Raw genomic sequence first — 14,771 nt, 5'->3', positions numbered from 1 at the left:
TTGAAACCTTTAACCCTAGTTGGAAACCTTTTAACTCTAGTTCAAAACTTTCAACCTCATTTTCGAAACTTTCAACTCAAATTTCAGTTTAAACACTTTCAATTACTAAAAAAATAAACAGAACTAAAACTTTCCATTACGATTATTTGAATCTCTTAACTCATACTCCAAGACTTTTACTCAATCTATTATTTATAATTGTGCTGCTCGCCACGCACGAGTTAAAAGCATCCGCCGCACGCACACCTACTAGCTTTCCAAATAAGCGGAGAAAGGTGCCGATGAAGTGGTGGCAGATTCAGTAGTCACATATAGATCTATCATAAATGACACTTATTATTCACACCATTACAGCCGAAGATTTGCCCAAATCAAAATGGAATTACTCCGTACAACAAAAACCGTATCCAGTCCAGCTGGGATCGCCATCCCAGCAACAGTTGGTGCCACGTCACCACATTCAATGCCTTCCGGTCAAGCCAGTAGTAGTCCGTCTCTCTCTCTCCCCCTTCCTCTCTCCAAGTCCCGAGAAAAATAATCCCATTCGCACCCCCTCTCGCGCCACCCAAACCCACTGACAGGTGGACCCCACCACGCCCTGGCCACCCCCGCGCCCCCACCGGTCAGCCACTCCGCGCCGGACAGCCTCCGGCGCCGCCGCCGCGCCGGGGGAGGTAACCTCACCTGCGCCACTGCGGGGGAGGGGCGCCTTCGCAGTCACCTCACCTCCTATTTCTGTCGGAGGCGGCGGGCGGCCGGCGGGAGAGGGTGACGTTACCGCCCACCGGTGTTCCGTTCCCGCACGCGCCACCGCCGTCGCGGTCGCCTCCACTCACTCGGGGGTCGGGGTGGTGGTGGTGGTGGTGGGGCTTGGGCTTTGGCTTTTGGTCTAGGCCTAGGGAGGCCACGCTTCCTCGGCTTCTTCTCCGAGGCGAGGCTAAAACCCCTCGCGCCCTGGCGCTGCCGCGGTCGCTAGGGTTTTAGGCGGGGGGAGGAGGTGGAGGAGGGCGCGCGTCCAGGTGAGGAGGGGCTTTGATGGCTTTGATCCCGTCTTCCGCAATGTGGGTGGGTGGGTGAGGGGGGGAGGCGACGGAGCTGGGTGAGGCGCTGGCAGTGGGGGGGATTCCGGATTCGTTCTCGGAGAGGGATGGGGGTGGTTGTTTGTTTGTTCATAGCCACTTGTTGCTCTCTGGTTGCTAGGTTTTTGGTTTCCGTGGGTTTGCATTTCATGCTCTTTTTAGGGGGGAAAGGCATTGGAGCTTTGGTGGAGGTGAATGTTTATGGGAAGTCTGTCAATCAGTTATTGTTAATTTTGGTGCACATCGAAGCTATTTTTGCCTGGGAACAAATTGTTTGTGTGTTTTTTTGGTTTGCGGAGGGCTTTATGTATTATTACCTTAACCAGTTCGTATTTAGGGAAATTTGTGATGTAATGGGGGGTTCTAAGCCAATCCTTACGTATGCAAATTGTTTTTTCTTCAAGCGGAGGACTCCATGTATCTGAAGAGAGTTTTACGGTCCATGAAAAAATATCTAGCAATTTTTTGGTGTAAAATTTTGGTACCTATAGGTATTAGCGATATGGAGGTACCAAGTTTCTACGCAAGAAAATATGGTACCACATTATCAAGGAGCAACTAGTTTGCATTTGGGCAAATTTCTGATGTACCGGGATTCCATATGAATCCTGGTGACAATGCAAAATGTTCTTCTTGACAGCGGACTCTATATATCATAAATGATCACCGCGGAGCAATTTTATATTTTAGGGAGTTTCTAATGCACTATGTGAACCCTGATAATGGAGCGGATATGTGTGGGTTCAAATTTACTTTTGGTGCATGGTAGCAGGACGCTAGAGCTTGGATGAAACAGAAGGAAATGCAGCTTCAGAACTAGGAGTAACCTACTAAGCTTAACCTGCTTTGCCTTAATTAACTTTTGGGAATTTGAGGTTGCTGCTTTCTGTTTGTTCTGTTATTTCTCGTTATTTGAGGAAGCTAATGGTTGGTTCTAGCTCGTTGGTATTACCGCTTCTTTCCTTTCAATTCTTTTTACATACACAGCTATGCCCCTTTTTCTGTTTCAGATAGATGGAAGAGGATCAGTCAGCAATTCCGGTCGCCGAAGGTGCCATCAAGAGCATCAAGCTTAGCCTAGCCACTGAGGATGAGATTGTAAGTTCACCTTATCTGATGCTTTTTGACCAGTAATGCTAGCATAAAGAGGTGCATGCAAAAGTGGAACTTTGTTACTGTGATCTATTGAAGATAATGCCTTCTGGTAAGGGAGCACTGATGGAACTGCTCTTTGATGATGAAATCAAGAAATCCCTCCCCGTCTATTGTTTTTATTTGATACCACTCAATTAGATTTACCTACGAAGCGTGGGTTGAGCTATTCAATTGCAATACAAATTTTAAAATTATAAGATTAATTTGAGCAAGATGTGTGTTGCTACAGGGCTTTTCTTTTGTAATATAAAGATGAATGTTGTAAGATTAATACTGAATTCTGACCTCTTCTTTTGCATTTTGAGATGCTGATACATGGGCTTTTTCACTAACTGAGCTGTGTGCTTACATTTTAAGGACTTAAACACTTGAAATTGCATTGTCCTATGTGAAAGATTTAGCTTTCTCTCTCTCTCTCTCTCTCGTTTCTCATGAATATGGCAAATGCTATATGCCTATATCCTGCACAGTTCCCATTTATGTTTTCTACTATGTTTGTTATTTCCAACATTACTGATACATACATCCTTTTGTCCTGCAGCGTATTTATTCTATAAATGATTGTCCTGTCACTCATCCTAGTCAACTTGGAAACCCCTTCCTTGGGTTACCACTGGAGACAGGAAAATGCGAGTCTTGTGGAGCCTCAGAAAATGGCAAATGCGAAGGTTCTTACATGATTACTTCTCATTGGTTTCTCTCCATGTCCAAAATATTGTTCTGTAGCAACTGACAGTTCCCTTTTCTCTTCTTAAAAACCAAAATTATCTGCTTATTTAGGGCATTTCGGGTACATTGAGCTGCCTGTACCTATATATCACCCTTGCCATGTAACAGAACTGAGGCAGATATTGAACCTGGTCTGTTTCAAATGCCTTCGCGTCAAGAAAGGAAAGGTACTTATGGGTCAAATCAGCTAAATCTTACTTTTCTAAATCCAGTTGGCTTACTTTGGCTTATAATCAATGTGATCTCGTCATGTATCAGGTCAAACATACCGAGGGGAAGGACAACACATCAGCATTGTCATGCTACTACTGTCGGGTACATTCCAACCCCAACATTTTTATATATCCCTTCTTCATTGAAGTAGATAAACTTAATATTTCATTGTTTGACATGTATAAGTAGTATGGATATGGAATATATACCTTTCGAAGAACCAAGTATACCAGTATTTTAAATTTAATCCACTCATAGTCCAAACGTTACAACTTAATTGATCTTAAGCTGATCAAAATCTGCTTGGACAAAACATAGCCAACATTACTGATATAGCAAGAGCTGTGTTCACTTAAGGCCGCGTTCGGCAATGCAAACTACTAACCCGTATTCTCTTTTTTTCCGTGTGCACGCTTCCCAAACTGCTAAACGGTATATTTTTTATAAAAAAATTATATATGAAAGTTGCTTTAAAAATTCAGATTAATCCATTTTTCTATTTTTATAGTTAATAATTAATTAATTAATCATATACTAATTTGTTATTGCGTTTTCCGCGCTGGTTAACAAACTAATTTGTTATATGCTTTCACTTTCTTCCTTTTTATATTAAGTCATGAAAATAAGTTATACAGTGGGTTCTTTTGCAATAAAACCATTGGCTGTGAATTTTTTGTGTCTAGGCTGAGAATGATTGACGGACTAGCATGGTATTCTGTTTTATGTTTGGTACGTAACATGTTGTCATTGGAAACAGTATACTAATCAAAGTTTTACTGTATGACTGAGTGTTATTAGAACTTGTAAGATGTGGCTAACAACCATGACATAAGCATTTATTTTATAATATCATGTTTTATTAGTTTTTAGTGTACAGCCTGCCTTAGTCGCTTATAGTACGGTGCCAGCCTTGACACTGTAAACATTTATAGTATGGATGAGCACAACTGATGTTTATCATCATTTACTTCTTTAGGATCTTCCAGCATTATCTTTGAAAGAAAACAAAACAGCAGATGGTGCAGTTCGTTTAGAGTTGAAAGCGCCTCCTAGGAAATTCATGACTGAAGGCTCATGGAACTTCCTTGACAAGTATGGATTTCACCATGGTGGAACCTCACATTGCAGGACCTTGCTTCCAGAAGAGGTTAATCTCATTTACTCTATTTCCATAGCTTCTGTAATCTCCTAAATATTCAACATCCTTCAAGATCTTCAGTCATTCCTGTATTATTTGCTAGGCTCTGAATATATTGAAGAAGATTCCTGATGAAACAAAGAGGAAATTAGCTGCTCGGGGATATATTGCTCAACCTGGATATGTGATGAAATACCTCCCCGTGCCTCCAAATTGTTTATACATTCCAGAATTTACAGATGGGCAGAGCATCATGTCCTATGTGAGTTCTTCCCCGTGCTTATTTTTCATTATTTTCTTGACTTGTTCAAGTTTATGTCATGCCTTATTCTTCTTCGTTTTCATATCAGGACATATCAATATCTCTGCTGAAGAAGGTGCTTCAAAAAATAGAACAGATAAAAAAATCAAGAGCTGGATCCCCAAACTTTGAATCACATGAGGTTGAATCAAGTGATCTACAGCTTTCTATTGCCCAGTACATACATCTAAGGGGCACTACAAGGGTATGTGGCATGATCTCAATGTGATAGCCTTATTTACAACATTTACACGAGAGCATGTTCAGGAGAGTCCTGTCTCCGCTAGAGAGTCGCTCCAGAGAGTAGCTCATTTGGCCATGCTCAAATCGTTCAAGCTTGCTCATAATTTTCAACAATTTATGAATTAGGATTGAGTTGTCAACTGCATTTGCACAGGCCGTCGTCTTAAACTCATTGTACAGCAATTTTGATACTCCTCAGAACCAAACTAAAAATATGAGTTTGCATTGACATGAATAAGCAAATGTGCGTTATTATATTAAATATAATTATAATGACCTGGCGTATCCATATAAGGGATTTAATTCATTGATCTTCAGAGATAGTAACAAATTTCCAAGCATATTTTTATGGGTAGATAAAATCTTGTGTTGGGTTGATCCTGTGCATGTGTATATGCTGTGGTATGTTTATCATTGAGGATGAATGTTCCGCTATTTTGCGTCTATGAGCACCCTTTATTAGAGTAAACAGCCATTTAAAGCATGCATGCATCGTCATTGAATTCACAATTTACACAAAGCAAAACTGCTCATGTCCCTACGGTAACTAGGTTATCAAATTCCCTGACTACTATTGAATCCAAAATTACAACACTGCTATTTTACTCAGACCTGAAAAGGCTCATAAAGGGTCATCATAGTTCATGCTAGAGCTTTCTTCCATAGGTTGTGTTTTACAGCTGTTCTCTGCCTGAAATTGTCTCTAAGCAGTATAAGCACTTATTAGTCTTGTTTCTTATGACCCATGGTAACTTTGATCTTGCAGGGTCCTCAAGACAACACCAAGAGGTTTTCAATCAGTACTGATTCTTCTGCTTTATCAACAAAACAATGGCTGGAGAAAATGCGGACATTATTTATTAGCAAAGGATCAGGCTTCTCTTCACGGAGTGTGCTTACGGGTGATCCGTATATTGGAGTAGATATGGTTGGATTGCCTTCTGAAGTGGCAAAAAGAATCACTTTCGAAGAGCAGGTAACAAACATCAACATCAACAAGTTGCAAGAGATTGTGGATAAGGGACTGTGTTTGACTTACAGAGATGGTCAGGCAACCTATGCCATCACCGTTGGATCCAAAGGTCACACTACCCTTAAAGTCGGTCAAACTATTAGTAGGAGAATTGTTGATGGGGACATTGTTTTCCTTAACCGTCCGCCTAGTACGCACAAGCATTCCCTCCAGGCATTTCGTGCATATGTACATGAAGATCATACAGTCAAGATCAATCCACTCATATGCTCGCCTTTTGCAGCGGACTTTGATGGTGATTGTGTGCATATCTATTATCCACAGTCCCTTGCGGCAAAAGCTGAAGCATTGGAGCTTTTCAGCGTGGAGAAGCAACTTACCAGCTCCCACAGTGGCAAGGTCAATCTTCAGCTAGCTAATGACAGTTTACTTGCTCTGAAGCACATGTCTTTCAGAACAATCTTGAGCAAAGAAGTAGCTAACCAGTTGGCAATGAATGTTACATATTCTCTTCCGAAACCAGCCTTGATCAAGTCAAGGCCACACTGGACGATTGCACAAATAGTGCAAGGTGCTTTGCCAAAAGACTTAACTTCTCAAGGGGACAAGCACTTAGTCAGGGACAGCACTATCATAAAACTGGACCTTGACAAGGAATCTGTTCAGACATCATTCTCAGATTTGTTATACTCCACTCTTTCTGTTAAGGGTCCAGGAGAAGCACTGCAATTTTTGAATGTGCTGCAGCCATTACTGATGGAATTAATACTTTTGGATGGCTTTAGTGTAAGCCTTCAGGACTTCAATGTTCCCAAGGTTCATTTGCAAGAAGCACAGAAAAACATTGAAAAACAGTCTATTATCCTTGAACAATCAAGATGTGCAGAAAACCAGTTTGTGGAAATGCGGGTTGATAATAATTTGAAGGACATCAAACAGCAAATTTCAGATTTTGTTGTGAAACGCTCTCATCTTGGACTTCTAATTGATCCAAAAAGTGACCCTTCAGTGTCTAAAGTTGTCCAGCAGCTTGGTTTTGTGGGTCTACAACTTTACCGTGAGGGAAAGTTCTACTCACGTCGTCTGGTGGAGGATTGCTTCTCTAATTTTGTGAACAAGCACCCAGCTGTCAGAAAAGAGCATTCTCCAGAGGCGTATGGTCTTGTACGGAGTTCATATTTTCATGGCCTTAATCCGTATGAGGAGCTGGTGCATGCTATATCGACAAGGGAAGCTATTGTACGCTCCTCTAGGGGCTTGACAGAACCTGGAACCCTCTTTAAGAACCTAATGGCCTTACTCCGAGACGTTGTTATATGCTATGATGGGACAGTAAGAAATGTCTGTAGCAAATCCATAATACAACTCAAGTACAAGGAGGAGGATGCATTGGACTTCCCTAGTGCAATAGCTCCTGGGGAACCAGTTGGTGTCTTGGCTGCCACTGCTATCTCCAACCCTGCATACAAGGCTGTCCTGGATGCATCTCAGAGTAACAATACTTCATGGGAGCGGATGAAGGTAATAACACTGTAAAATATTTTATGCATTGGTAAAAGGCATGCCTGACAAGTTTGTTATATTCCTTTAACTTAACAGGAAATACTTCAGACAACAACTCGCTACAAAAATGATACGAAAGACCGAAAAATTATCCTCTTTCTGAATGATTGCTCTTGTGCTAAGAAGTTTTGCAAGGAAAAGGCTGCTATTGCAGTTCAGGGTTGCCTCAGGAGAATCACGTTAGAAGATTGTGCTACTGATATCTGCATTGAGTAAGTACCAATAAATGCCAATTATATAGTTATATTTAGGTTGTTTTGCTTTTAGTGAAATCAATGGAAGATTTGCTGTTTATTTTGTGATTATTTATCGTAGTTCACCGGACTTATTATCCCAGAGTCTAAAACTCAAGCTTCCTTTTCTTTTTGATCCCTTCGGCATACTTTCCATTTTTGAAATGCTCGTGTCTTGTGGATATAGGATGTGGATGGTCGGAAAATATTCTATATCTGTCCAATGAACTGACAAATTTGTGGATTTAGCAAGTATTCCATCTGTCCCAAAACTTCATCTTTCTAGACTTGAACTATAAAGATGAAGTTATTTTGAGATGGAGGAAGTAACTTAGTACTAACTTGTCCGCTAGAATGAGCAGTGTGTTTTACTGTGTTAGGTGTTATCATATTCCATCCATTAAATACTTAGAGCCCAGATATATCTTTTCCATGGACTTGGGTATCGGTGTTCATTGTCCACTAACTGTAACTAATCATGGACTTGGTTCAGCGATGTAAAATGTCTTCGATCATTTATGTATTCTTGAAATTGTGCATTATTATGCAATTTTACTTCCATAAAACAGCTTATAAATTGTTCAAGACAGCTGTTGGTGCAACCCAGATGAATGCAAGATTTGATCATTCTCAAAAATGTTAATTGAGATAAAAGTGTCCTAGTTGTCACACATTTGGTTGACTTTTAGGATTCATTATCATTTGAGCCAAACACCTTGAATATAACATTTTCAGGTACCAGAAGCAAATAAGTTTAGATGGAACTTCAGAAGCCTCCCCGGCACTTGTTGGCCATATTCACTTTGACAGGGTATTATGATGTATTCTTATGTTTGTGCATAGTTGCAAGTAAACTGTTTTTCTTTTCTATTACCCACCCTGATAATATATGCACATCTTTCTTTCAGGCACATTTAGAACGTATAAACGTTAGCATTGAAGATATTTTCCAGAAGTGCCAAGAAGTTTCTGGGAAATATGGGAAGAAGAAAGGACATCTCAGTCACCTGTTTAAAAATATTACCTTCTCTATTTGGTAACTATTTATTCTTACTGTACGGCTTGAGATCTTACATTTGAAGAATAAATTACATGGACTGCTCCTTTATATGTAGGTGTGTCCTGTCATAATTTAGTACTGGATGTTGGCGGTGGTAGAAGAGGGTTGTTGTCTTGTAGATTGCAGGGGTTATTCTGTTGCAGCATAGGTTTTTTATTAGACGTGCAATATCTAACATGTGAACATCATGATGTGAAGTACTACTTATGATCTGTGATTTCTGCTTACTGTATCACATAAGTTAGGTAACCTCAACTATAGTCATATGCTGTTCTTGGCTTGCAAATTTGGAGATGTCCATTGAAGTAGTAGAAACGAGTATCATACAATAGGGGTAAGGGAATCTTTATTTGCTTCCTAGTTTCTAGACTAGATTGTCCAATTAATTTTGATTTTTTTTTTCATGTTGTTTGCAGCAAAGTATTGGTAGCTTGGGCAGAGTTAGTCAATGTAGTGATGGGATTGTTGTCTAGGCAGAGAATATGTTGTATTATTTTTTTGAAATCATCATTCCTGGTAATATGCACACTTAAAAGTTCATTTTCAATGCAACCGCTTTTAGCACTCACTATTATCTGTTTATTGTGAGATGATAGTAGGATTAATCTAAAGTACTGAAGTTTTCACCCTTACTCTTGGCAGTGATTGTTCATTCACACAAAAGCTGATTGATGGAAAGCTAGCCAAGGTTCCATGTTTGCAGTTCTTTTTTCCTGAAAGCAACACAATGTTATCTGAATCGGTGGAGGGGGCAGTCAATTTGCTAGCAGATTCTGTATGTGGTGTCCTTTTGAATACAATTATAAAAGGTACTGTTTGTTATACAGAATATGCTTCTGTTGGAATTTCATTTGCAATCACAATATATATTTAAGTTCAGTTGAAAATTTGTGATTCACATGTTATAATGTCAGTATTTGGGAGTACAAAAGCCAAAGAATAGTGTCTGATTCATTTTTATCCCATAAAAAACGATTCTCTCCATTCATTCTCATGTGTTTCACAACACTTGTCCTTTTCTAAAAAAAAATTTACCACTATTTTCAGCATCATAATTGTTATTATGTCGCAAACCTAGTTCATGACAATGATGGCTTGTTGTAGAATGTCACTAGGTGGAGTGCACTTACCTAGGGATAGATGTAGAGTAGCCAGTCAAGGGAAAGATCATCTGATTGTATAGAGAGATCATGTTGCATATCCTGCAGGCCTGGCACTGGCATAACTAAAGGATAACCCGCTAACTAATAAATGGACTAATGGGTGGATTATAAAGAACAAACTGGTACTATCCTTTTAGTGCCAAAACTGCTACCTCACAGCTGTAACAGATTAAGACATAATCTGTTCATATTGGTGGTTAAATGAATTTATTGGTTAAAGTTATTGCTCTCAAATAATGTCCTCCTGGCTGGTCACAAAAAAAGTTCACTTCATAATATAGGTGTTGTTGTCTAAATAAGGGTAGTAGGACTTTTAGCTAAACAATTTCCTCAAATTTACAATGTTGCTCTGCAGGTGATCCTCGAATTCAAGAGGCTAAAATTGTTTGGGTTGGATCAGATGCAACATCTTGGGTTAAAAACACAAAGAAGGAATCAAAGGGTGAACCAGCGGTGGAGATTATTGTTGAAGAACAGGAAGCTTTACACACAGGTGATTCCTGGAGAATAACAATGGATGCCTGCATACCTGTTCTGGATCTCATTGACACACGGAGATCAATACCTTATGGTATTCAACAACTGCGAGAACTTCTTGGCATCTCCTGTGCTTTTGATCAAGTCGTGCAGGTTTGTCACCTTATTGTTTACTTTGTAAGCTGGGGAGGTCCTTCATTTAAGATCCACTGTTTGTAGGCCAAGGATGCATATCATTCAAGTCTTTTTTAGTAGAAAATTTGACTACTTGCATTTACAAGAATTTACCAAGGAAAATTTATAAATTACAATATTAGTATTTTATGATAGCTCTACAACTACCTCTGCCTCAAAAACTATTGTGTTTCCTTGTAAATAGCTATTCACAATATTGATCTATATGTATTGGGGAACTATTTACTTACAGCCTCAATAGTTTGTCAGTGAATGGGATATTTGTACTTTTGTCCATGTCCGACCATGGTTTTAATGCTAATAATAGAGAATGTTGAGTGGTGGATCATTTGATTTTTTATAGGCAAGTTATGTTCATTTGATTCTACAATGAACTCTCTTCTACATCATTTTTGTGTTTACGGTTTTGTCTAGTGCATTTTTATAAATTTTATATCGCATCTTGTTGCAATAGATTTTTTCATGCATGCTGAATTGTGCAGCGGCTTTCAACTACTGTAAGGATGGTTGCTAAAGATGTTCTCAAAGACCATCTGGTACTGGTGGCAAATAGCATGACATTTACTGGTAACCTAAATGGATTTAACACTGCTGGATACAAGACCACATTCCGTTCATTAAAAGTTCAAGTACCTTTCACAGAGTCCACATTGATTGTAAGCTTATTTCAGAGATCAATTGTTTTGCTTTTATCATCATATACTTTTCTTTATTCATGGGCCCTTTTATTTTGTAGACCCCTATGAAATGTTTTGAGAAGGCTGCAGAGAAATGTCATTCGGATTCATTGGGATGTGTTGTTTCATCGTGTTCTTGGGGCAAATATGCTGCAAGTGGTACTGGATCATCTTTTCAGATCCTATGGAATGAAAGTCAGGTAAATCAATCTTTCTGCCCATTGGAGGTTATTGATTATATAAGTGGAGCTTTACTCTATTTAATGGGGACTAATCCACTGAATTCTGCTTAAAGGTCTTTGGATGGTGTGACCAACCTAATGAATTAGTGTTTTACTGAAAAAGTAGCTCTGCTTATTGCCGTAATTGATTTTTGCAGCTGAAAAGCAATAAGGAGTATGGTGATGGCCTGTATGATTACTTGGCCTTGGTGCGTACTGACGAAGAAAAGGCAAGATACACATTCTTTGATGATGTGGACTACCTTGCAGAAGAGAACGAGACAGATGTGTGCCTATCACCTGAATTAGAGGGGACCATTGGTCAACCGACCTTTGATGATAATTTGGAAGAGCAAGATTTTCAGAAAAACAACTCGTGGGAAAATGGCACAGCAGCGAATGGGAGCTGGGAACAGAACGGTAGTGCTGGAGATGATTCCGATAAATGGGGAGGTTGGAATGCTGCTGCTGTAGGAGCTGACACGGCAGTCACAAAACAAGCAGATCAAGAGAAGTCATGTTGGGATGTGCCTGCAGCAGTGGAGAAGAGTTCCTCTGATTGGGGAGGCTGGGGCACTGAAAAGAGGAAGGTGAAGGAAAACTTACCTGAAGAACCAGCTGAACATGATGCTTGGTTGGCTAAAAGGTCAATGGATGGAGGTGATATTAACTGGGGGAAACAACCCAGCATCTCTGATGAATTTAAGAAGAATGTTGATCAGGGTTCCTGGGGTAACATGTCACTATCAGCAGAAAACAGAGCATGGGACAAAAAGAAGCCTGATGGAGGTGATGCTACCTGGAATAAGCAGTCTAGCACTCAAAATGATGGGGGTGATACATGGGAGAAGCAGCCTAGCGCTTGGAAAGAGAACAAGGGAAGAGGATCAAATGGGGGTTCCTGGGAAAAATCTAATTCGCAAAAAGGATCATGGGGTAATGATGAAGCTCATAATAATGCCAATATGAAGCAAGACACCTGGGGCAGTGTCACAGCCCATAATAATGATACACAAAACAAATCCTGGGGGACTGTGGATGCAAAAGCTAATACTTCTACAGAAAAGTCCTGGGGTAATGTTATTGCATCTCCATCAGATAACGCGTGGAATGCTGCTCCAGTGTCCCAAGGTAATGAAAATTCAGATGCAAAGCAACCAGGTTCTTGGGAAGGCTGGAATTCTGCTCGAGCTGATGACTCAAGTACCAAAGATAAGGAGCCCTGGGGCAATGTGGCTGCATCTCCATCATTTAATGCATGGAATGCAGCCCCAGTTTCCCAAGGGGATGAAAGTTCAGATGCCAAACAATCAGGTTCTTGGGAAGGCTGGAATTCTGCTCGAGCTGATAACTCAACTACCAAAGACAAGGAGCCCTGGGACAATGTGGTTGCATCTTCATCAGATAATGCATGGAATGCAGCCCCAGTTTGCCATGGGAATGAAAGTTCAGATGCAAAACAATCAGGTTCTTGGGAAGGTTGGAATTCTTCGCGAGCTGAGGACTTAAGTAGGAAAGACAATGAGTCCTGGGGCAATGTGGCTTCATCTCCATCAGATAGTGCGTGGAATGCTGCTCCAGTTTCCCAAGAAAACAAGAATTCAGATACAAAGCAACCAGGTTCTTGGGATGGCTGGAATTCTTCTCAAGCTGATGAGCCAAGTAATAAAGACTGGAAATCAGATGGATGGGGTGCTAGAGGTGGCAACTGGAGGGGCCAAAGAAGCAATCCTGGTAGGCCCCCAAGGAAATCTGATGGCAGAGGTCCGCCTAGGAGACCTGATGATAGGGGGCCACCAAGGCGACACTTTGACCTAACACCTGAGGAGGAAAAGATTCTAGGAGAAATTGAACCCATTGTGCTGAGCATCAGAAAAATCTTCCGGGAATCAATGTAAGTTACTTCTGTTTGGTAATGTAAAACTTTCTAGCACTGTGCAGATTCATATTAATACTAATGAATCTAAACGTATATACAAACAATATACATTGATCAATTGATGAATCTAGACATTGCTAAAAAGTCTTTCAATATGAAATGGAGGGGAGTACTTGTTAATTTTGTGTTTCATGGGCTTTACTTATATGCCTTAAGTTCCTAAATAGAGGTATGGCTTTTATATGAAAGTAGGCTAAATCTAAGAGTTAATTGATTTGTACTATCTTAAGCTTTCTAACTTCATTATTGATTCAAATTTGGCAGTGATGGCATACGACTTTCTCTGGAAGACGAAAAATTCATCAAAGAGAATGTTCTTGAACACCACCCTGAAAAACAATCAAAGGTGTCGGGTGAAATTGATCATATAATGGTATAGTTCTGTTATTTCTTAGCTCAATTACCTCTTGTGCAACTGCCCAATGTGCTATTATGTATAATCATAGTCTTCATTTGGCTTATGGTGTGAAATGGTCCCATTTAATTTGACAGGTTGACAAGCACCAAGTGTTCCAGGACAGTCGGTGCCTGTTTGTGATGTCCTCAGATGGAACTCGTTCGGATTTCTCCTACTTGAAGTGCATGGAGAATTATGTCAGGAAGACCTACACCGAGCATGGTGACTCATTCTGCAAGAAGTATTTCAAGAGGCGCCGTGACCAACGACCAGCAGTTGACGGAGGCACGGCACCAGGCACTCCAGCTGGGGATACACAGTCTACTGCAGTTGAGACCCAGCAAGGCACTTCACAACAGACTCAGCCAGAGATTGCAACCCCTCCATCAGCAACTCCACAGGAGATACTTGTTCCTCCATCAGCAACTCTTCAAGAGACTCCAGCTTCTCCAACATCTGCCGGATTGCTCGGGAAGCGACCCAGCCCGTCTGACTGAGGCTCAGGTTGTGTGTACAGCCTGGCTTAGTGCTGAACTTGCCCCTCTTATTTTTTTCTACCTGGCCTGACTTTCCGTAGGGACTAGAGAAGTGGTCACTTTGTGGAGTAGTCGAGAAGGGGATAGTAGCAGTCTTTAGGTTTCTCAGGAGCCACATGTCCTGCTATGTGCTTCCTCCAGACGAACTATGTAAATTTTGGATGTTAATGTGCTGCATCCCTTAGTTTTAACTCGTTTTTTACCCTCTTTTATTTTATTGCCTCGGTGGTATGGTATGGCCATTTGGTTAGACCCATGCAGCCAATGCTGCGAGGCCGAGCCACTGAATCTGTTTAATTTGTGGTTCTGCAAGGCACAGAGCTCTGTGGTGCTCTTCACATTTTGGATGTTGTTACAGGGTTCTGAAACACTCTGAAACTACCATGTGAATTAGCAATAGATGGATTCCCTGCTGTGATTGTGCACAAGCGGGGGGCCTTGCATGACTGCAGCCATCAACCATATTGTATGATTGTTGC

At 40.7% G+C, this 14,771-nt stretch overlaps 1 protein-coding gene across 1 annotated transcript; it reads left to right on the top strand.

Moving 5' to 3' along the window:
• The first annotated feature begins 844 nt into the window (after positions 1-844).
• Positions 845-14,747, top strand: LOC102714612 (DNA-directed RNA polymerase V subunit 1). The gene is made up of 19 exons (XM_006646833.3): positions 845-1,019; positions 2,090-2,177; positions 2,776-2,902; positions 3,015-3,130; positions 3,222-3,278; positions 4,153-4,323; positions 4,418-4,576; positions 4,665-4,820; positions 5,625-7,352; positions 7,431-7,606; positions 8,363-8,438; positions 8,536-8,663; positions 9,330-9,496; positions 10,206-10,480; positions 11,005-11,178; positions 11,259-11,399; positions 11,579-13,314; positions 13,624-13,732; positions 13,852-14,747. Exons 2-19 carry the CDS (start codon positions 2,094-2,096, stop codon positions 14,251-14,253), a joined length of 5,982 nt encoding a protein of 1,993 aa, XP_006646896.1. The 5' UTR covers positions 845-1,019; positions 2,090-2,093; the 3' UTR covers positions 14,254-14,747.
• Positions 14,748-14,771: the final 24 nt, after the last annotated feature.

This window comes from Oryza brachyantha, chromosome 2 (assembly GCF_000231095.2).
Source record: "Oryza brachyantha chromosome 2, ObraRS2, whole genome shotgun sequence".
Taxonomy (NCBI): domain Eukaryota; kingdom Viridiplantae; phylum Streptophyta; class Magnoliopsida; order Poales; family Poaceae; genus Oryza; species Oryza brachyantha.
The sequence above is the reverse complement of the archived record's forward strand: the minus strand, read 5'-3'. Positions and strand labels throughout refer to the sequence as shown.